The sequence below is a fragment of the Schistocerca gregaria genome, chromosome 3, assembly GCF_023897955.1.
Source record: "Schistocerca gregaria isolate iqSchGreg1 chromosome 3, iqSchGreg1.2, whole genome shotgun sequence".
NCBI classification, from domain to species: Eukaryota; Metazoa; Arthropoda; class Insecta; order Orthoptera; family Acrididae; genus Schistocerca; species Schistocerca gregaria.
In genome coordinates, this window is record NC_064922.1 from 390,688,562 (window position 1) to 390,712,841 (window position 24,280).

The 24,280-nt window shown below is 39.8% G+C and overlaps 1 protein-coding gene across 4 annotated transcripts in view; it reads right to left on the bottom strand.

Moving 5' to 3' along the window:
- The window catches only part of LOC126355957 (uncharacterized), a 93,689-nt gene that overhangs the window by 35,950 nt on the left and 33,459 nt on the right, over positions 1-24,280 (bottom strand). For all 4 annotated transcript variants that reach the window (XM_050006547.1, XM_050006549.1, XM_050006548.1 and 1 more), the window contains 2 exons: positions 5,658-5,868; positions 3,242-3,385 (listed from right to left, as the gene is read on the bottom strand). In XM_050006547.1, coding sequence (XP_049862504.1) covers positions 3,242-3,385; positions 5,658-5,868 — 355 coding nt within the window. The remainder of the gene's footprint in view (positions 1-3,241; positions 3,386-5,657; positions 5,869-24,280) is intronic.

Here is a 24,280-nt window from a genome sequence, read left to right on the forward strand (position 1 = left end):
TAGTGCCAACCACTGCGCAACAAAATATTTGAATCATCTTTTTCTGCAAGTCTGTTCCATAAAATAAAACCTAAGAACCCAATACAGCATTTTTCAAAAACTTGAAAATACTTAGCTTCTCATAGATCCTGAATTAATCACATATAAGGATTGATCTGCAAAGTGAATGGAGATTTTCACACAAGGAATTTCTTTGGAGACTTGATAATTTGTTATGGACAATAGCCATTCTCAATAAAGTCATTTACTGTCTAATTAGTGGTTCTACGTAACTAACATGATGTACGTAGTGCTTATGAAAATTTTTGATCACTCTTTACAGTGTTCACCAACCGAGGTGGTATAATAGTTAAGGCACTGAATATTATTTCCAGAGAAGGGTATTCAGACACACGAAGAGTTATTCATGGTTTCCAAACGATTCCCTAAACTATCCAATGCAGATGCCATTTTGTATGCCATTCATTTCCTTCCTCTTAACTTCTTAATTTTTTGGTGAATGATTGGATCTAAATGTTTCAAATGTGTAGATGTACTTCTTTCTTGGTGTCACTGTCAGGTACACTTCCACAACTCCTAATAAAAACAAATTTTTTATCTGCAACCAATAGTCTGATATTTGTACCAAGGTCCTGTTGAAGAGAAATTTTCTTGATCAGGTATTTTATGCACCTGCTGTGCTACCTTTGTTATGTATGTGTGTTCTCTCTCTCTTCTTTAGTCTCTTAGAACTTATTTACAATGCACTGAGCACCTGATATTTGGATCCACATATGTTAGAGAATTATTGATTTTGACCATTAAATTTAATTATACAGTTATCGAATGCTGACCATGCATCTCCAGCGAAAATAAGAAAGAAAATACTGCAGCTGAAGTTGAATGAAAAGGACTTTAAATTACATTTCAAGTAAAAACATTTATGTGTAAAAATCTGCATTTGTAAACAAATGATGTTTGAAAATTAACTAATCTAAAAGATACAGAACCACAAATTGCTGGAGAAACAAAACGGTTTAGCAGCAAAATATGACCAACAGATTCACAAGAGTCATAAATAGGGTATTATTCAGCTTAAGATATGTTTCCCAAAACAGAAGTTCACGTGTTGTCCTACATTTTTCCCTTATTCATCATGGAAGGTTAAAGGTGGAGTTTCAGTGTAGTGATTAAAATACAATGGAACAGAACAGTATGATTAAGACAACAGTGAACATACTACATCATATTTGCTGTACTGGCACTGCAGATATTCAATATCAAACGACAAAGCAACCACATTTTCCAGATCTTTGCCACGAGCCTTTCCATTCCTCTGCACTTTAATCACTTGCCTGAAATTCCACATTTGCAATTTGACAACAATAAGGGATGAACATATGACAACACAGCAATTTCTATTTTGAGAAATGTGACTAAGTGCTGCAAATTTTGACATACAGTTTAACTTTTTTTCAAGATAAAATACCTCATTTATGACTTTTGTGAACCTGTTGGCCATAACTGTCTGTTACTCTGTATTGTATCTTCAGTGACTTGTGATTCTGTAGTCTTTAGATTAGCTAACCTGCAATCATTGATTGGCACAAATGCAGAGTTTTACAGATAAATGATGTTCACAGATCGTAGAACAGTAACACCTCATTTTAAAATTATTTTTATTCAGTTTTAGCCATTCAAGCTGTGGTATTTTCCCTGTTAGTCTCACAATGAAGATGGCACCAAGAGTGACTGAAAAAAATTTAAAAGATTGCACAAGCCATATGCAGGGTGCGTTCCGAAAGTAATGCAATTATTTTTTTTAAAGTAATTTATTGAACAGATTTGCACAAACACTTAAAATTCTTCAAAGTACTGTCCTTGGGCCTCTACACATTTTTTCCAGCGACTCTGCCATGACCGGTACGCGCCCTGGAAGGCGTCTTCTGGGACCTCTCGCAAGGTCTTCGTCACGGCGGATTGGATATCGTCTATGGACGAAAAACGGGTTCCTTTCAGGGCTGACTTAATCCTAGGAAACAAAAAGAAGTCAGCTGGGGCGAGGTCAGGACTATAGGGGGGGTGGGGCAGCGTTGGCACCTGGTGTTTGGCCAGGAACTCGCGGACTCGTAGCGCGTTGTGGCAAGGCGCGTTGTCGTGATGGAGTTACCAGGTAGCGGAGATGTCCTTTCTCGTCCTGACGACCCTTTTGCAGAGTCTTTCCAGCACATCCACGTAGTAGGCAGCGTTAACTGTCTGTCCTTGAGGAACAAACTCCTTATGGACCACTCCTTTGCTGTCAAAAAAGACAATGAGCATTGTTTTCACTTTTGATTTGCTCATTCTTGCCTTTTTGGGTTGGGGGACTGATCAGTGTGCCACTCAGAGCTTTGGCGTTTTGTTTCTGGGTCGTATTCAAAAACCCAGGTTTCATCACCAGTGATGACGTTGTCAAAATAATCAGGTTCAATTTCAACACGTTGCAAAAGTTCACTTGAAATTTCCGCTCGGTTGGTCTTTTCGTCGTCTGACAACACCTTGGGCACGAGCTTGGCGCACACTTTCCTCATCGCTAAATCTTCAGTAACAATGCGAAAAACAACAGTAGACGACAAGTTCAGTTCATTGGCAACCATCCTGATACTCAATCGACGGTCAGAGTCCAACAGTTGTCGCACGCGAGCCACATTGTTGTCGGTTTTGCTGGTTGACGGCCGCCCAGAGCGTTGTTCGTCGTGAACCTCTTCCCGGCCTTCCTTAAAGGCCTTTAACCACCTCGAAACTTGTGAGTAGGACAGAGCAGAGTCCCCGTAAGCCTCACGAATCATTTTGTTAGTCTCCTCAAAAGATTTGTTCAGTTTAGCACAAAACTTAATCGCGTAACGTTGCTCGATCGTCGATTCCATTTTTTCCGTGACACGGTCGGCGCGCAGAGGTTTACAATAACAGACGTCCTGCCGCTTCCACAGCTCGGAGAGCACTGAAACCGGTTTCGCGGCAAAGCTTAGCGTCCCCCCCACCTACTCCATGTGGCCCGCTCCCACTCCGACTACTAGGAGCGGCGCGGGAAATTCAATTGCATTACTTTCGGAACGTACCCTGTAGAACACTGATGCTCAGACGAGTTGTTAAAAAATCACAAAGAAACACTATCTTGCAATTTCATTTAACAATGGATACTTAACAAAGGCAAGATCCTTTTGTTAAGATTGATTAAATTTGCAACACCTGGCACTGATGTACCAAAAATTACAAAAATTACCTGGGTTGATTGAGCTGAAACCCCCCGAACAATAGGAATCAGCTCCTCTTGGAAACGGTCAGGCCATAAAATGCGCGTCACTAGGCCGAAGTGCAAAGCTTCACTGGCTGTTATTCTGCGACACCCAAACAGCAGCTCACTTGTCTGAAAAAAATTATGAAATAACATTGGAAACTGGATTCCTGCCCTTAGAAACTGTGTGTGTGTGGGGGGGGGGGGGGGGATACCAGATCGGTATCAGTGTTGCTGCATGATAAAATTAAACAATAGAAAGTCAAGGTTGGAATAACAACAACATTATGAGGAGCACAGATTGCTACTCACCATAAAGATGACACTGAGTTGCAGACATGCACGATGAAAAGACTGTTTATATGTAAGCTTTCGGCCAAAGCAATCATCAGAAAAGAGAAACACATTCACATTCATACAAGCAAGCACACCACCACTACCTCTGGGCACTTCGGCCAGACTGCAGCAGAAACACATTGAATGTGAGCAACAATCCAGGGCAGGGAAAAGAAAGGGGAAGTATAGCAGGGTACGAGTGGGGAAAGAGGAATCAGCACTGCCTGGTGAAGCTTGCAGGAGGGACTAGAGGTGCCATACAGGGCTGCCAGATGCAGTGTCAGGAGGCTATGGGGAAGGGAGGGTAAGGGGAAAACATAGGGATCAGAAAGGATAGGAGCAGAGACAGGGAAAAGACCACTTAATACACTGGCACAAAGCAGCACACACTGTAGGAGTGAGGAGGTGACTTGTGAGGAGGTGACTGGAAAGAGGGGGCAGGAACAGTTGAGTGGAGGTGTAGGGACAGTAGGTTGTCATAGACAGAGGCCCGGAACGTTATGGGAGTGGAGAATGGATCTGTAAAGTTCAGAAAAACTGGTAGTGGATTGGAGAGTCCAGATGGCCCAGGTTGTGAATCAGCCCTTGAAATTTATTATGTATCTGTTCAATGATTGTAGCAGAGCTAGTATATGGCATGGATGCTTTTACAGGCTGCCCAACCTCTGGTGGGGTAGGATAAGCCTTGACAGGAATGGATGACAAAGTGTTGAGTGGGTAGATTGGGCAGGTCTTGTGCCTGGGTCTTCTACAGAGATATGGTGGTGTAGGGATGGACTAGGATATTGTGGTGGTTAAGTAGGCAATGGAACACCACTTTAGAAAGGGTGGGAAAGATCTTGGGATTTATGTCCCTAATTTCAGGGCATGATGATAAATAGTCAAAGCCCTGAAGGATGTGGTAGTTGTTCCAGCCCACGGTAGCATCGGGTGGTGATGGGGTCATTCCTCTGTAGCTGGTTCTTGAGAGTGGTGGGAGGATTATAGTGTGTAAATATGGCATGGGGTATCTGTCTGTGGGCTGGGTCTCAGGGATAGTGTCTGTCTTTGAAGGCTTTTGAGCAAGTAAGCTCCCGTCCCTGCTGATACACCATTCCCGTGTGGCAATCCTGTAAGGGGCTGATTTTTTTGTGTGGAGGGGATGACAGCTGTGGCTTTAATGTGGACAGGGGTCTGGATGGAGCCATCAGAGAAGAGGTGGTCAATGTCCAGGAAGGTTGCACGCTCGGTTGAGCAGGCCCAAATGAACTGTATGGGAGAGAAGTGTTGTGGTTCTGAAGGAATGAAGACAGGATATCCTGGCCCTGGGTCAAGATCATGGAGATATCATCAATGAACCTGATCCAGACCAGGGGTTTGTGTTGTGGGAGACTTCGTCTAGATGGCCCACAGACAGTTTGGCGTAAGAAGGTGCCATGCAGGTGACCACGGCTGTGTCTTGGATTCGTTTGTATATCTTCCCTCCAAAGGATAAGTAATTGTTTGTTAGAATAAAGTTAATAAGGTGTATGAGGAATGAGTTAGTGGGTTTGGTGTCTGAAGGATGTTGGGACAGGTTCAACAGCGGCAAGACCATCATCATGAGGGATGTTGGTGTACAAGGAAGAGGTGTCAACAGTGAAGAAGTGTTGTCAACTGTGATTAGTAGGGATACAGGAGGTAAATGGGTGGGCATGATGAAGAATCAGTGAAGGAAGTGGTTGGTATCTTTAATGTGGGAGGCTAGATTTTGGGCAATGCGTCCTGTCAACAGGACGTGTGTGTTGTGCTGCCACTTAGTGAGTAGATTTTTTTATCTATTTAATTACATTATATTGTCAAAAACTGAGTGCATGTATACAGTAGTAGACTAAATATTGCCAAAAAACCTTCTCTATAATGTTGGGAAAAGCTTTTATTTGACTAGGTCAGCACCTTCATTGTGAAGGGACAAACATTCTTATTCTGCTATTCAGTAAAAAATTTCAAGAGAAGAAAACTTTTACACTTCTGCAGAAAAGTGACCAGTCAGTCACTACTAACAGACAAAGTATGAAAATAATCTTAAAGTGAGTTAACTGTTACTTACCAAACAATTTCCAAACATGTATTGGAATGTCATTGTGGCTCCACCCTCAGGTACTTGTCCAAGTTTAGCATATGGTGTGTAGAATGTTGCTTTATCACTTGCAATCACCATGTCGAAAAAAGGTAGCATTGTTACACCCAAACCAACTGCTGCACCATTAACACCTGCTATAAGAGGTTTGTTGAAATGTGCTAATGTTCTAATAAAATCCCTGAAAATTAAAATTCAGTTTTGTAGTCAATGCAGAGAAAATAAGAAAATCTATTACAATGATTACAATCTACAATAGTCTTACTCGGTGCCATTAAAGTACACAGAAATACATAAGGCCGACACAATCAATGACAAGTAAATTAAATGCTATTTGTTTCATCACACTACTGTGGAACTTCTATTTTACATTTTCCTATTTTACGTTTTTTGCCATTCTACATCATAAATTCGCAGCCCTTATGAAAAATCCATAAGATCAATGCTAAAAATTCCCCGATTTTACGTTTCTTCCTAGTAATGTTTATCTCAATTCGAAGTTCTAACTTGACGCTTCACTTTACTTGATCCTGTTTTCTTCCTACTGACAAAAGACCGACGGGTTGCTCCACAGGTGGTGATGGTGAGTCATTGCAGAGAGGGGACAAGTGAGAGAGGAAATTCTGACATAATCCACAATTGGTATTGCCAACACAACTTGCAATGTTTTGCTTCACCATGCAATTAGAATACAACTACTGCTAGATTGCAGCAGCAATGGAAAAACAAGGCAGCTGGCACAAAGTGTTCCAGAGCACGAAGTGTTGCATAACCAGCCAATGCGTGACGAAGGGGACCAGCTGTCATCTTTCCTTGCGCCAGTCTCATCTTTTGGCACGTATTTCCAATTTACTGTATTCAGCAACAATATAAATCGTCATCCTTTTAAATTCAAAAATTGAGTCTCGAAGAACATGCTTGGTCATAATCAAGGAAACATCGAGCATTTTCGGCTAGTGAGCTTTTACTGGCTGGCAACTTGTTAAGTCACCCAATAGCCAGAGCAGGCATCAAACGACACTAACGTAAAATGAGCTTGCCTGCTGGATGTGTGCAGAAGGGTAGTGGCCCTTTAATGATGGGAGTGCAGACAGGAGCGAAGGCATTCTGTGAAGTGCTGAAAATACACTTTTTGTGCACATGATTGCTACGGCAGAGTAGCACATTTTGAAAACTTCTGTGTTCAAATCTGACACAACAGTCAAGATTAGGTATTTTGTATATGATAAATTTATTAACAGTACATAACAGTCTTTCATTCTGACAGCGTGTTAATTCTGTAAATATTAGCTGCTCCAGTTTACCGCATTGTATACATCTATTTTGACAGTCTCCTGACAAATGATCAGGGTCGTAAGCATTCTATTCAAACATTTTATGTTTTTATGTTATACTATCTGACATGTTCCACGTGCACAGAATAATCTCATTTCTTGGGTCTATGGAACAAAAACTGAATCTAATCCTATTTAATCTCTACAGTTCCAAGAATTACATAGACTGCTCACATATGTACTTTGCACCACACACTGTAGACAGTAAAAATTGGCAGCACTGAGAGCATGAAGTAAAACTCCAGTGCTGAACTGTCTTCCAAATTTACACTTTACACATTGTGCAGAAATTCACTGAGCTGACTTCTAATAAGCTTGTAATGTCAATTTGGGAAGTAAACTCATTTTTTTTTTTTTTTCAAGTATCTGTTTCTCTCGTCAAGCTTAAAATAACATTCTGACGGTGGCAAGTACCTGAAGTGAGGCTCATGAGAAAGGCATTAAACAATAACAGGAATGGTGACGAATTTTGTCACTAAGCACATGTCTGCATTTATGCTTAGCTGCTGCAATATTTTTGTTTTAATTCATGATGTTCATCAATATTTGCTAATTGTGGATGAGCACAAGAGAGAGATCTCTCAAAAATGCATGTTTCGGTTTATCATCTATGGTCATAGCATGCCAGAAAATAGCTCGATTACCTTGTATCCAGATACCAATCTCAGTTTTTTGACAAGTTTTTACTTGCTGTTACACTCTAATGAAATTCATTATCACAAATTATTGTATAAACATGGTTATGTACTCTTAATTTCCTTCACTTATACAGATTTTATACAATATATTGGAGATGACTGTGATTTTTAATCATATATGTCAATTACATGTGTTTTTGCTCAGATTTTGGGAGGTTTTAACATTTTCCTCAATTCTGCATTTTCCTCAGTTTTGTACTTTTTAAGTCTGGACAGAACAAAAATGTAAAATAGGGGTTCCACTGTATTACTATATTATATAATCAAAAGTATTTGGACACCATCTGACAAGACTGTTGAAGAGTACAATGGCATCTATTACATGGAACATGCAGACTACACTTGCATTCACAAGGAATTAAGACTATGGCATATTTAGGCTGCCAATATCAGCAACTAGTTACATTATCTGATAAGAACCTTTAGCTAAAAATACAGGCCTTTTACTTTTATTTATAAAAAAAATAAAGATTAATATTTTCTGAAAAGCGATACAGACAAAAGATGTAAAAAGATAGATGACAATTTACAATTCCATTTTGCAAGTGTGAAAAAATGTCTGTTTTATTTCTTCCTGTCACCAGTTTTGCCAGTCAATCTGCATTACTCCAACAGGACACCATATTTAAGAAGATAAGACAATATAAATTGTTGGTGAGGCTGGATCATTAAAATCACTGTGAAACATGCCCGCAAAAATATTTCAAACAAACAAGTATTGCTCTCTCTCTCTCTCTCTCTCTCTCTCTCTCTCTCTCTCACACACACACACACACACACACACAAAATCTGGCACAAGAAAATCAAGCTTTTGTTCCATGGTGAAGCAGCTGACTCTTACTTATACATAACCAATAAGTCATAGGCACTATGTTACACAGTTTACAGTATGGAGAGACACTATAGTATTTTACAAATATGAAAAGCTAAATTAATTGTAATATGATGTAAAATATTCATATAATAAATACTTAAGTTCTGAGAGCAAGCGATGCTAGTCTTTCACCATTTACTGCCACTGAAGAGCAGTCTGAGAATAAGTTTGCTCAATCGAAGAATATAGATATAAATGAGCTGTTTTCTTTTAAATATGTTGTTGTTGTGGTCTTCAGTCCTGAAACTGGTTTGATGCAGCTCTCCATGCTACTCTATCCTGTGTAAGCTTCTTCATCTCCCAGTACCTACTGCAACCTACATCCTTCTGAATCTGCTTAGTGTAGTCATTTCTTGGTCTCCCTCTACGATTTTTACCCTCCGCGCTGCCCTCCAATACTAAATTGGTGATCCCTTGATGCCTCAGAACATGTCCTACCAACCGATCCCTTCTTCTGGTCAAGTTGTGCCACAAACTTCTCTTCTCCCCAATCCGATTCAATACTTCCTCATTAGTTATGTGATCTACCCATCTAATCTTCAGCATTCTTCTGTAGCACCACATTTCGAAAGCTTCTATTCTCTTCTTGTCCAAACTATTTATCGTCCATGATTCACTTCCATACATGGCTACACTCCACACAAATACTTTCAGAAATGACTTCCTGACACTTAAATCTATACTCGATGTTAACAAACTTCTCTTCTTCAGAAACGCTTTTCTTGCCATTGCCAGTCTACATTTTATATCCTCTCTACTTCGACCATCATCAGTTATTTTGCTCCCCAAATAGCAAAACTCCTTTACTACTTTAAGTGTCTCACTTCCTAATCTAATTCCCTCAGCAGAACCCGACTTAATTCGACTACATTCCATTATCCTCGTTTTGCTTTTGTTGATGGTCATTTTATATCCTCCTTTCAAGACACTATCCATTCCGTTTAGCTGCTCTTCCAAGTCCTTTGCTGTCTCTGACAGAATTACGATGTCATCGGCGAACCTCAAAGTTTTTATTTCTTCTCCATGGACTTTAATACCTATTCCGATTTTTTTTTTTGTTTCCTTCACTGCTTGCTCAATATACAGATTGAATAACATCGGGGATAGACTACAGTCCCGTCTCACTCCCTTCCCCACCACTGCTTCCCTTTCATGTCCCTCGACTCTTATAACTGCCATCTGGTTTCTGTACAAATTGTAAATAGCCTTTCGCTACCTGTATTTTACCCCTGCCACCTGCAGAATTTTAAAGAGAGTATTCCAGTCAACATTGTCAAAAGCTTTCTCTAAGTCTACAAATGCTAGAAACGTAGGTTTGCCCTTCCTTAATCTAGCTTCTAAGATAAGTCGTAGGGTCAGTATTGCCTCACGTGTTCCAACATTTCTACGGAATCCAAACTGATCTTCCCTGAGGTCGGTGTTAATGGAGTGGTATTCTGGGCATAGGGAAGTTATAGAAGTTAATTTTTACCATATGTTCTTAAATGTACACTTTATGCCAGATCAAAAGGCTTGAATTAATGCTATCTCTATTTCACAACATTATGAAAAGGATAGTTGCCAATCACTACATAGTGGAGCTGCTGGGGCATAGACAGACACAACAAAAAGACAGTCAAACAAAGCTTTCAGCCAAACAGGCCTTCATCAGAATAGACAACACACACACACACACACACACACACACACACACACACAACTGCAGTTTCTGGCTGCTGAGGCCAGACTATGAGCAGCAGCGCATGATGGCAGGAACGGGGTAGGAAGAGGGTAGGGCAGTTAAGTGTAGTCGGGAGTTTAGACAGAGGGCGGGGGAAGAGAGGGGATGCAGAAAAGAAAGGGTAAAAAGACTATGGGTACATTGGCGGGTTATAGGGCTGTGTAGTGCTGGAATGGGAACAGGTTAATGGGATAGGTGGATAAAAGACAATAATGAAGGTTGAAGCCAGGAGGATTATGGGAACTTAGGATATATTGTAAGGAGTGTTCCCACCTGAGAAATTCAGAAAAGCTGGTGTTGGGAAGGACCCAGATGGCACAGGATGTGAAGCAGTCATTTAAATGAAGAACGTAGTGTTAGGCTCCATGCTCAGCAACAGGATGCTGGCGCTGTTTCTTGGTCACAGTTTGTCAGTTGCGATTCATGCGGACAGACAGCCTGTTAGTTGTCGTACCCACGAAGAATGCAGCACAGTGGTTGCAACTTAACTTGCAGATCACATGACTAGTTTCACAAGTAGCCCTGCCTTTGATGGGACAGGTGATGCTTGTGACTGGAATGGAGTAGGTGGTGGTGGTGGTGGTGGTGGTGGTGGTGGTGGTGGTGGTGGTGGTGGGATGATGCATGGGACAGGTCTTGCATCTAGGTCTATTACAGGGATATGAGACATATGGCAAGGGGATGGGAATGGGGGTTGTGTATGACTGGACCAGAATATTGTGTACATTTGGTGGGCAGCGGAATACCACTGTGGAAGGTGTGGGAAGGACAGTGGGTAGTACATTCCTCATTTCAGGGCACAACAAGAGGAAGTCTAAAACCTGCCAATAAATGTGATGTAGTTGCTCCAGACCTACAAAGTTGGGAGAGCAAGTATGGTCTGAGAAGACTGCAGTGAGACCTTTTGTATATTTTGACAGGGACTGCTTGTCACTATTGATGCGAGGGCCACAGATGGCTAGACTGTATGGAAGGGACTTCTTGGCCCGTAATGAAGAGTAGGTGTCGAAATGGAGGTATTGCTGGTGGTTGGGAGGTTTGATATGGATGGAGGTACTCATATGTAGCCATCTTTGAGGTGGAGGTCAACATCAAGGAAGGTGGCTTGTTGGGTTGAGGAAGACCAGGTGAGAAAAATGGAGGAGAAAGTGTTGAGGTTATGGAGGACTGTGGATAGCGTGTCTGCATCACTCGATCCAGACCAAGAAGATGTCATCAATGAATCTGAACCAGGTGAGGGATTTGGGAGCCTGGGTGGTCAAAAAGGATTCCTCTAGATGATGCCCCATCAATAGGTTGGCATAGGATTATGCCATGTGGGTGCCCACAACCATATCCTGGATTTCCTTGTAGGTGATGACTTCAAAGGAGAAGTAATTGTGGTTGAGTATACAGTTGGTCATGGCGACTATGAAGGAGGTTGTAGGTTTGGAATCTGTCAGGCAATGGGAAAGGTTGTGTTCAATAGCAGCAAGGCCATGGGCATTAGGTATGTTAGTGCCAAATGGGGGTGGCATCAATAGTGATGAGCAGGGCACCATGTGGTAAAGGAAGACGAACTATGGAGAGTCAGTGGAGGAAATGGCTGCTATCTTTTATATAGGATGGTAGGTTGTGGCAGCCACTTCAAGAAGCATGTTGAACGAAGGAGTGGGGGGGGGGGGGTAGGGGTGGGGAGAAGGATGGACTCCAGGTGAGAGATGGATTCCGGGGAGAGGTTCTAGGATGGGCCTAAGGATTTGAGAAGAGACTGGATTTCTGGCATGTGGTTACTGTGACAGGGTTTGTAGGTGTAGATGAATGTGCCTGACAGCTGGCAGAGTCCTTCTGCCACATAATCCTAGCAGTTCAAAACAATAGTGGTAGAGCCTTTTTCAGCAGGTAGGATTATAAGGTCAGCATCACATTTTAGTTGACGAACTACTGGTTTTTCGACAGTCGGAAGGTTAGCGATTTGGGAATGATAGTGGTGCAACGTTGAAGGTTAAGAAACTTATCTCTATTTGTAGTTTGTAGGCCACCATTAAGTATGAGTACCTATATCCTACAAAGCTTTCTTTTTTTAACTGCAATTGTAGCAGAGAGAGAACAGAGACTGTTACAAAACTGAATAATGTATCAAACATCTAATAGGTACTGCCATATCTAACTGACCAATGCACATATTTCAACTACAATTTCAGATTAATGTCTGTATACTTTTACTGACATAACATACACTTTACAAAATTACAATAACACACAATGGCTGGCTTGTATTTATCTTCATAAAGTAAATTTTTTTTAAGTATCACCAATACATACAATTAACAGAAGAATAAACAGTATCTAGCTTTTGGAACTGTCAGTTCTTTACTCAGGGAGATAAAGGTGGGATAACTTGGGGATTATTGGAAAAGAGGGGCAGATACCACATACTCAAGGTCAAGAGGAATCCACCTGTAGTGAAGAAAGGGGAGGCAAACCGTAACGTATGATATGGAAGGCTTGACTCATGTTTTCTACAATGGTCTCAGTGAGGGTATGAACAAAGTCTGTGATCTCAGACTACTATTTTGCAAGGTTCTTATACAATTTAAAGTACAAATACAAATTGTTACCCTCAAAATAGCCCTTATACAAAACTACATGGTGCCATCCTTCTTAGAAGGTCTCAGATATCTGAATTGTTCCCAGCCTGTTTAATGTTCTGTATAACCTCACAGTAGTGTCATTTTAAGTGAATTTTCATGCAGTTCCAGAATGGCATCCTTGTAAGTGAATTGTCAGTCTCAAGAGAAAAAAGTTGCACAGATTAGATCCAGGAAATAACTTCATTGAGAACCATGCAGATATTTTCATTCATCAAACAGATATTAACATACAGTAACTGTGACAAGAGTTGCAATGCAAAAGCAGCACCACTCATACAAGCCACAACAACAAACTAATCTTCTCCCTCCTTTTTTTAGCCTGCCAGGCTGGTTTATTGGCTCTCCTTGAGAAAATAATTCTTTACAGGCAACAATTGCTGTCAAGAAATGAAACAGCACTGATTTCTGATCTTTTTTTTTTTTTGAACTTGGTAAGTTAGAAATGTTATATGTGATTTCTATTTTTTCCCCATCTGCACTGCATTCTGTAATCTGCATTTTATCACTAGTAATGGGAGATTGCTTAAACTAGTGTCATCTTTAATCGATCAAGCTACACTTACTTCTTACAAAATAACATGTATATGAGAATAAATCATTACTCATCAAACAGAAGAGGTACAGAGTGACAAGAATATAGAAATGAATATAAACTGCTAAGCTATAACAACTGATTTAATAGAACATTCATGAGACTTCTGGGTTTACAACAAAAGCATAGTGTTCTCTATATATTGTTGTAGCCCACCACATATACAGTATCTGTACAATGCTGAACATTAAAATTGCAAAACCAGGAATGACAACAAATGACTTCTTGTGTGTACACATTATGGAGGGAAGAATGCATGATCTAGTATATACACGACTCGGAGGCATAAAAGGTGTGAAATGAAGTATATGCAGCTACCATCTCTGACAAAACAATGGTTCTAATCTGACTAGGCACTGAGTTGAACTGAGCTCGGATGACACACGAATGTACATTATTCAGTGCTGCTTTACCTATATGCTGAGAGTTAATCGATAAGAATGGCTGGCGAATGATGGCATGACAGTCACTTAGTAACCTGTGGTCAGTTGTTTTTAATGGGTAAAAATCAAGAGAAAATGCTGGCCAGGGCAACAGTCAAACACTCTCCGTATCAAGATATGTCGAAACAGCATGGGCAACACGCAGTCTTGCAGTATCTTGTTGGAAGATAGTGTCATGGAGACCTCTAAGATAGGGTAAAACCACCAGTCTAAACATACCAGAAATGCAATGCCAACTTTCTAACACCACTTATGTGAACCAGATGTGACAGCGGCATGTTCTAATTGGTATCTCATACCATCACACCAAATGCTGGGCCCATTTGATGATAAGAAATGGAATGTGCTAAAATTAATTCTTTTTGAAGCTTTCACACAAGGAAACATTCATCAAAACTGCTGTATCCACTGATATTAATGGTGAATTTGTTCTGTGCATTGGACTCTTATTCAAAAAATGTGATGTGTACCGCATCACAACAGGAAAGCTGTACACACTACTGACTCTTATGCGGAAAGATGGTGTGGTTCCACCAACAATGGTGATTGTGCTGACAAGCCATGGTGCTCCAAATAGCGTCGCACTATCTGTGTTGATCTTGTCTTGTTGTAAACAAGCCCATTTCCTGATTCGTGGTTCATGATAGGGCTATACGATCCTGCATGGGTAAGCGAAAAATATGTTCATCTCCTTGGGCACTAGTCATGTGGGGCTACTGAAATCCTGCACAACATTGAGTATTGAACTGTTGAACCTTTCACTTACACATTCACATACAGTCATAGGACTCAATTAATACGAACAGCAATATCGTGGAAACATAAACCACTGTCTCAACAGACCATGATTCTGCCACTGCCAAATTTTAATATATGCTGGTGGATGTTTCTATTTCTTACACATGGCACAACACTATCTTCTCAAAAACATACAACATTGAAACGTGATTGCTGAATGAGAAACTCACTGCACAAACTTTATTTGTATACATAATGTACATAGTATTATTGCTATCTACTTCATGCAGTTGCATGGAAATCCTTATTATTTGCATACACAGTACAATTTGCTACGAACAGAATTGCTTGGACTAAAATAATATTCTAAATTGGACAAATTTCCGGATTACACAAAACTCACTAGGCCACATAAATTATGTCCAGTATCATGCACAAAAGCATAAATTGGTAATTATGCATATATTTACATACCTTCTTCACTCCCACACAGTAAGATGTTCGTTTACTGTGTATTCTACAACAGAACACTAGAAATTACACTAACTGATAAATAATATGCTATTTCTGTATTTTTACTCTAAATTTGTTTATGGTTGTTGTACATACATATTATTCCTGCATTTATTTGCTTTACACTTCACTTTTGTTGCCACATATCAAGGAGGTACACATATTTGACTTCCCTATTCAATTCCCCTTCCCCTATACAACAGTTCCTACAGCTTTGGAGAATGTGTGTGCTACAAATTGCATAATACCGTTTATGCACACAATAGGTTCTTCAGGCGTACCATATTAATTTTTCTAGGGGCATCATTTTGCGTCACTACCTGTTCTTCTTCTTCTTCTTATTCTTCCTTTTCTTCTTGATCATCTGTGTTGCAGCTTTCTGCAAAATCTGTTGTGAAGTAAAATGCGAGTGAGTTGACAAGAAGACAACGCTTTGAAGGTAGTCGTCAGCACTACATGATATGTTTTGTATTTTAATTAACTCAGCGACATCATTGCTGCCGTATTTTCTCGAGCTTTGATAGCCACAAAAGTGTCTCGTTCTTGACCTCCAATCCCACTTTATTGAAGCTTCTGGCATCATTTCTCTTATTGACAAGCCAATCCCATTTACTGCACCCAGGATTGAAACTGAGCATGCACGAGCAAAAGCACTTTTGATTTCTTCAACACTCAATAATCACCTATTATGGGACTTGAATGTGTAAATAATCCCCTGATCCATGGGTTGTGTGAGGTTGGTTGAAACTGGCAGGGACCAAGTCAATTTCACTTTTGTGAAGCACATTCCATTGTCTAGGTAAAGGAGAAGTTGGAAATTTCTTTTCTTTTTTTTTTATTTAAAGAGCCCAGCCATTCTTCCATAAGACCAATCACCACCCACAACTTTTTATTGCTTCACCACGTGGCTGGAAGTGTACCGATGTCTATGATTTTGTCACCTTTCGAATCACCAGTGGCTTGTCCATTTCACCTAACATGTTTCCACACAGCAGTACAGTGAGTCTTTCCTTCGGCATTTTTCTGTCAGTGCACTTTTCAGCTCTAATTGCTAGAGATTTTGAAGGCAGTACGTGATAAAACAGTCCCATTTCACGGGCACGGGACACATCTTTTGGGTCATAATTTGCAATTAGGATGTACAGTATTGTATTCTGTTGCTACACTGCCCTGCACATCCTTGGTTTCCCCACACTTCATTCCACATGATGTAGTGCCTAGCTCTGAAACTGTCCAGCCAACCTGTGTATGTCTTAAGCTGCATATTTCCAAGCTATTTAGTGACTTTTAGAGCTTCACTCAGCAATATGTGGCCAGACATAGGTAAATTTTTTGCCCATGTGCTTATGAACCATTCTTACACTACCTTGTTAAAATTTTCATTTCCTGTCCACTTTACTCTCTCTCTCTCTCTCTCTCTCTCTCTCTCTCTCTCTCTCTCTCTCTCACTCACCTAAATTGCTTTACTTTTTTCATTAAGTGTTAGTGAAACATGCTTTTCTTTCAACATCATGTTATCACTTAAAAGTGCTACTAGTTAGTTGAAACTGGCAGAAAATAATGCAGGTAGTTCATTTCTTTGGAATGCTTGACCTTGCTGGGTAAAACCACTGTTTAACAGAACATCCATCTCTTAAGCTGTGCAGATTGCAGCAGTATTCGCGGGTGTGCAATAGTGTTCCAGTGTGTGCCTGCATACGTCAATAATTATGTAAAACGAGAAATGCCAATAAACAGAGCACTCATGAATGAACCATTTCCTTTGATTTACCAACATTGTGCTAACTTGTTCACTGTTGTACAGAGCGGTGCATACTGATGTCCACACCCACAGTGTCTCACCTCTTTTCTTAAAGTTGTGCCACTCAATAGCACTGTCAGTGCTGTACATCTTTGTGTTAAAAGTCACCTCATTGTTGAGTCTAACTAAAGTATTCTGTAATACAACAGTAATGTAAAGTAATAGTACTGTATCATCACTTTTCCGCATTACACAATGAATTATTAATAAAGTCTTATAATTTGGATTCTGTTTCCATGTTACACACCTTCTGCTTCATACAAAAAATTATCCTATAAAAGTATACTGAATGTGTTGGGGCTGAAATACTTGTGTGGTTTGGTCACATTTCCGAAAGATACATTTCCTGCTTTGATCAATGTTTACAGTACAAGCATGATGTCTTCATGGTGTTTTAATTTTAATGGACAGCAGTATAAAAATCAGAGTGTCTGTGGGATTTTGGTCCAAAATATAAACTTATACTGGGCAGACATGAGAAAGAAAAGAAAAGTAACTATGAAATAGTTAATGTTTCGAGTGATGAAGCAAACTGTTCATTGTTGAAAGCTGGATACTTGTAAAATTGACCACTTTAAATATACCACAAATTGAAACATGAAAGCTCAATCAATTATTATCAAACTACAACCAATTTTGGTACTTACCTGCACTGACAACCAGGGACAGAATGAGTCACCTACCAATATGTGAACAATGGTTTGTTAAATTTCTTTAAAACATAATCTTTCTGTGGAAGTCAAATAAGAAAAACTTAAAACAGAATGGGAATGTGGTAAGTCAAATATGTAAAATTTGTGAACCATACAAAACTAAAGAAGGCAACAAGTAAGCTTCAGTACTCGACAAGGCAACATAGCATCAGGAAATGGTCTCCTGAAATCATAACGAAGCAAACTAAGAGGAGCACAGAATATAACAAAAAGGTTATTACAGAAAGGAAAAACAGGGAGGAAAAAAGAAAGCAGTTATTCAGGAGAAGGGGCAGTGACAAGGGGGGGGGGGGGGGGGGGGAGGGCTACAGAGGCTATAGCCCCCCCCCTTCCAATGGAGTATGATATTACACTGGATAAAATTACTTCAGAAATAGCGAATCTATTACTTCAACAGGTTCAATCTTTTTTTTATAATTATGTAGCAGTGTAGGTTGCAATTTATTTCGAACACATTTTAACAAAAGAATAAGAGCAGCAAATAGCTTACTATCTAAACCAATAAATATCATTTAACTAAAAATGGGCGTCTGATTATTCATTAATATACACTGGATGTATATTAATGTAGGAGTACCACTTACAATAATCAAGAAAGATAAATATGCCGGGTACGCCTACCCACACTCAAATTGCCGACCCCAGCCAAAAACTTGTCGCCTGACAGCTGGGTCAAATCATATTATTGTCCTGGGCACACACATTCTGTAGACACGTTTTTACCCTGAACTCCAAAACAGTTACCAAAACCTACTTTAAGCAACACCAAATTTTACCAATTTGTCGGTGGAGGACCCCATCTCACCTTTTGTCAAGCGATATTCCATCCTCCCCCCCCCCCTCCCCCCCTCCCCCTTGACCGCTTTCTAGAATCGCCTCTGTTCAGGGGAATACAAAGTGGGAAAGAGTGTTTGTATAACGTATGTGGTACTACAAACACAACAAGTTGGAGATGGTAGTTGGTGTATCATCTGCTAAAAGTATATGAGCCAACTAACACATCTATAAGACTAAGTGTACATAATAATTTCCAAACAGAGATAAAATTGTATGCATCTGCAAGTTGCATACCAATTTTCTACTACACAACTTTGCGCAAAGCAAACCCTAGGCTGGTTCTATGCATTCTTCACAATGCCCTTCCTGTGCCATTGCTAGTCCAACAAAAGTATACAACAGAGCTTCTGCAGACAGGTTATGGAAAACAGCAGGTAGAGTCGGAAAACTGAAGCTGTCAAGGTGAGTCATAAGTCATTGCACATGGATAGCTTAGTCAGTCAGAACACTGTCTGCAAAGATACATGTTCAGATTTGAGACCCCGTCCAGCACACAATTTTTATCTGCTAGGAACTTCCACAACTATGAGGCTTGGTAGGTGTTACGTGCTGTTGCCAGTGATGAACTGTGAAAACATTACTCACTCGTGTGGATTTGAGCTCACAGTAAATGACACATGCAAACATTACATTAATACTATGTGGTATCAGGACACACATATCTAGATTATTCTGCTCTGATCATACATATAAAAAGTGATTGTCGGCTTCTCATCAACATAGCTCAATTTTGAATATTTCTGAAAGCTCACAAGGAAAGCCATATAGATCCAGAGTATTATGAAACTTAGTAACTTGAACAAAAAAGTGTACACAACACTACTGAGTGAGTTTGTTTACAAGTCTGAGATTGAGATGAAATATTTAACTGTTTCTAAGAGGATACCACTGAGTAACTCGCACCACAATACAGAACAGTATATATGGAAAACATTTAGACAAATTCGTTAATAGCTGATGTGAAATATATTTCTCTAATTCCTGGTCAGAGACTTCTAAAGTCGACGCAGAAAAGGGATATTAGGATAAAACAGTTTATGACCAATGTTAGCTAGGTAGCTGTGGAAATTAATGTGAGGTGGGGCATATATTTGCTGAGTGAGACAAGATACAGTAATGAACCAAAACATTATGGCCTCTTGCTTCATAACTTGTTGGTCCACCTTTGGAATGCAATACAGTAGTAATTACATGTGGCACAGATACGGTAAGTCCTTGAGTGTTTTCCACAGGTACGTGGCATCAGTATGGTATGTCTATGGACATGGAGCACAATTGCGGTGAATCTGGTGGCCAAACCATTAAAGTGAATTCACTACAATCTTCTCAAACAATTATAACACTATTCCGGCCTTATAACATGAACAGTTACCATCCTGAAAGATGCCATCACCCTTAGAAAGACATAAAAAGTAAAGGGGCTGTACATAGTCCACAATGATGTTAATGTTGTCCACAGCTGTGACCATGCCTTTAGTTACTACCACAGGTGCCATAGAAGTATACAAAAATATTCTCCCCATTGGCCTGCACTGATAAAGCAGTGTGTGCTTTGAGCAGCTGTTTGCTGGACTATTACAGGGGCTTTGACCTGCTATAACAATAAACAAGATTCATCACTCAAGTGACAGACACATTTTCATTGAGCCATAGTACAATCTGGATAATACCATGCCCACTGCAATTGTAATTGATGACACTAGGTCAACATGCGAACACAAAAGGGGTCATATTCTGCAGAAGTCCATGATCAAAAAATGTGTACCGAACACAGTGCTCCAAAACATTTATTCCTACACCAGCATTGTACTCTGATGTCAGATCTGGCACAGATTGTTGCTGCCTATCCACGGAGTGGGAAAATCTGCAACCTTCACATTCTGTGATGAGACAGTGGACACTCAATACTGTGTCACCTACTTGTGATTCTACTACTGTTCAAACAATTTCTGTAGGTGCTCACAATAGTATGTGAACAACTTTGCTATTTCCAAAATGCTCTTTTCCAGGCTGCTTGTCTTTCTATGTCGCTTATGTCACTGGATTTCACATTTGCAGCCCATATCATCACTACAATGATTCCTCTTTCACCTCTGCTCTATATATATATATATATATATATATATATATATATATATATATATATATATATATATATATATAAAACAGAAAGAAACTTCCACATGGGAAAAATATATTACAAACAAAGATTCCAAGACTTACCAAGCGGGAAAGCGCCGGCAGACAGGCACATGAACAAAACACACAAACACACACACAGAATTACGAGCTTTCGCAACTGGCAGTTGCTTCGTCAGGAAGGAAGGAAGGAGAGGGAAAAATGAAAGGATGTGGGTTTTAAGGGAGAGGGTAAGGAGTCATTCCAATCCCGGGAGCGGAAAAACTTCCCTTAGGGGGAAAAAAAAAAGGACAGGTGTACACTCGCGCACACACACACACACACACACACACACACACACACACACACACACACACACACACATATCCATCTGCACATACACAGACACAAGCAGGTCTGCTTGTGTCTGTGTATGTGCAGATGGATATGTGTGTGTGTGTGTGTGTGTGTGTGTGTGTGTGTGTGTGTGTGTGTGTGCGCGCGAGTGTACACCTGTCCTTTTTTTTTTCCCCCCCTAAGGGAAGTTTTTCCGCTCCCGGGATTGGAATGACTCCTTACCCTCTCCCTTAAAACCCACATCCTTTCATTTTTCCCTCTCCTTCCTTCCTTCCTGACGAAGCAACTGCCAGTTGCGAAAGCTCGTAATTCTGTGTGTGTGTTTGTGTGTTTTGTTCATGTGCCTGTCTGCCGGCGCTTTCCCGCTTGGTAAGTCTTGGAATAAACGGCACATTATTCTTACAAAATACAGATGAAGCTGTCTTTGACAAACATCAGAGTGATCACGGGGAATCTTAAGCAATAAGCAGTTGATGGACACCAGCTATTTGGTATAGCTGAGGAAATAGTAGCTTTTTCCAGTAGCAACCCTCCTTCTATTTCTATATGTTCATTTTTCATACATAAAATAGTATAAAGCTGTTTTGTGATAGTTAACTACTAATATTGGGTACAGAAGTAGTTCCTAATAGCAGCTTTCTTTGTTAATGTACACTATGCTTCATTCCACATCACTGAAGATTTTCTTTAATAACAAGATCTATGGTACATCATAAATGAATGAATGGCTGGCTGGATGGATGAAATGTCAATCTACTGTAATGGCCAAGCACTCAGTCAGTGATCTGTCCTGGGATTTTCACAGTACTTAATGTGAATTACACCTCCAGTAAACCAAAGCGTAAATGTCTAAACCTAATTTAGAACAGGATCAGACTTAATGTATTTCTTAGCACATAATTTTAAAGGAACTACAAATTATCAGTGTTGTGGGGCCATTGGTGTTCAAGATGTGCATCTATGGTCTGATGGGTAACACATAATAAATTTTCTTGAGATGGAAAAGCTTCCGTCTACAAATAAGCATCAGTTTCAGAAAGAATCATTCATGCAAAAATCAACATGCCCTTTTCTCACGATATCCTGAGAACCATGGATGAAGGCCAATATGCAGATCCCATATTCCCAGATTTCCGGACAGCATTTGACACAGTGCCCCACTTCATACTTTTAACAAAGATATGATAGGACCCGTATTATTCTCCACATACATAAATGATTTGTTGGACAGGGCGTCCAGCAATCTGCGACTGTTTGCTGATGATGCTGGGTTGTATGGGGGGTGTTGTCACCGAGTGACCTTAGGATACAAGATAGCGAACAGAATTTCTTGTAACTGTGATGAATGGCATCTTGCTCTAAATGTAGAAAAATATAAGTTGATGCTGATTAGTGGGGAAAACAATCCCATACTGTTCGAATACGGCATTAGTAGTGTGTACTTGACACAGACACATCAGTTAAATATCGAGGTACAACACTACAAAACAGTATGAAATGGGACAAGATTAGATTAGATTAGATTAGTACTTGTTCCACAGATCATGAATACGACACTTTTTAATGATGTGGAAAGGGTCAGGTTAACAAAAGGTGTCTACACAAGATATTACATTACACAAAATATTACACGACACTTTTTTTTGTGGGCTGGGGAAATTACCCACTTACTACATCCAAAAATTCATCTAATGAGTAGAAGGAGTTGCCATTAAGAAATTCTTTTAATTTCCTGGTAAATGCTATATAGCTATCTGTCAGACTTTTGATGCTATTAGGTAAGTGACCAAAGACTTTTGTGGCAGCATAATTTACCCCCTCCTGAGCCAAAGTTAGAGTTAACTTTGAGCAGTGAAGATCATCCTTTCTCCTAGTGTTGTAGTAATGTAAAATGCTATTACTTTTGAATTCGTCCGGATTGTTAATAACAAATTTCGTAAGTGAATATATATATTGTGAGGCTACAGTGAAGATCTCTAGCTCTTTAAATAAGTGCCTGCAGGATAATCTTGGATGAACTTCAGCAATTATTCTGATTACACGCTTTTGTGCAATGAACACTCTTTTACACAATGATGAGTTACCCCAGAATATGATGCCATACGAAAGCAGAGAATGAAAATACGTGTGGTAAGCTAATTTACTCAGATGTATATCGCCAAAATTTGCAATGACCCTAACAGCATAAGTAGCTGAACTCAAACATTCCAGCAGATCCTCAGTGTGTTTTTTCCAATTCAATCCCTCATCAATGCATGCACCTAAAAATTTTGAATATTCTACCTTAGCTACCGATTTCTGATCAAAGTCTATATTTATTAATGGTGTCATTCCGTTTACTGTGTGGAAATGTATATACTGTGTTTTGTCAAAGTTTAATGTGAGCCCCTTTGCAGAGAACCACTTAATGATTTTCAGAAAAACATCGTTTACAATTTCACCAGTTAATTTTTGTCTGTTGGGTGTGATGGCTATACTTGTATCATCGACAAAAAGTACCAGCTTTGTATCTTCGTGAATATAGAATGGCGAGTCATTAATAAATATTAAGAACAGCAGAGGACCCAAGACCTAACATTGTGGCACCCCATTCTTGATTGTTCACCGGTTTGAGAAATCACCATTTTTTTGCATATTATGTGAACTGCTTACTTCAATTTCCTGCACTCTTACAGTTACATATGATTTAAACCATTTGAGCACTGTCCCATTCATACCACAGTACTTGAGATTATCTAGAAGTATTCCATGATTTACACAATCAAAAGCCTTTCATAGATCACAAAAAATCCCAATGGGTGACTTCTGGTTACTCAGAGCATTTACTATTTCATTAGTGAAAGTATATATATAGCATTTGAAAATGTCTGCTTGTGTCTGTGTCTCGCGCGTGCGAGTGTATACCTGTCCTTTTTCCCCCCCAAGGTAAGTCTTTCAGCTTCCGGGATTGGAATGACTCCTTACCCTCTCCCTTAAAAACCACATCCTTTCGTCTTTCCCTCTCCTTCCCTCTTTCCTGAAGAAGCAACCGTCGGTTGCGAAAGCTAGAAATTCTGTGTGTGTGTTTGTGTGTTTTATTTATTGTGCCTGTCTACCAGCGCTTTCCCGCTTGGTAAGTCTTGGAATCTTTGTTTTTAATATATTTTTCCCATGTGGAAGTTTTTTTCTATTTTATATAGCATTTTCCGTTGAAAAACCTTTCTGGAAACCAAACTGACATT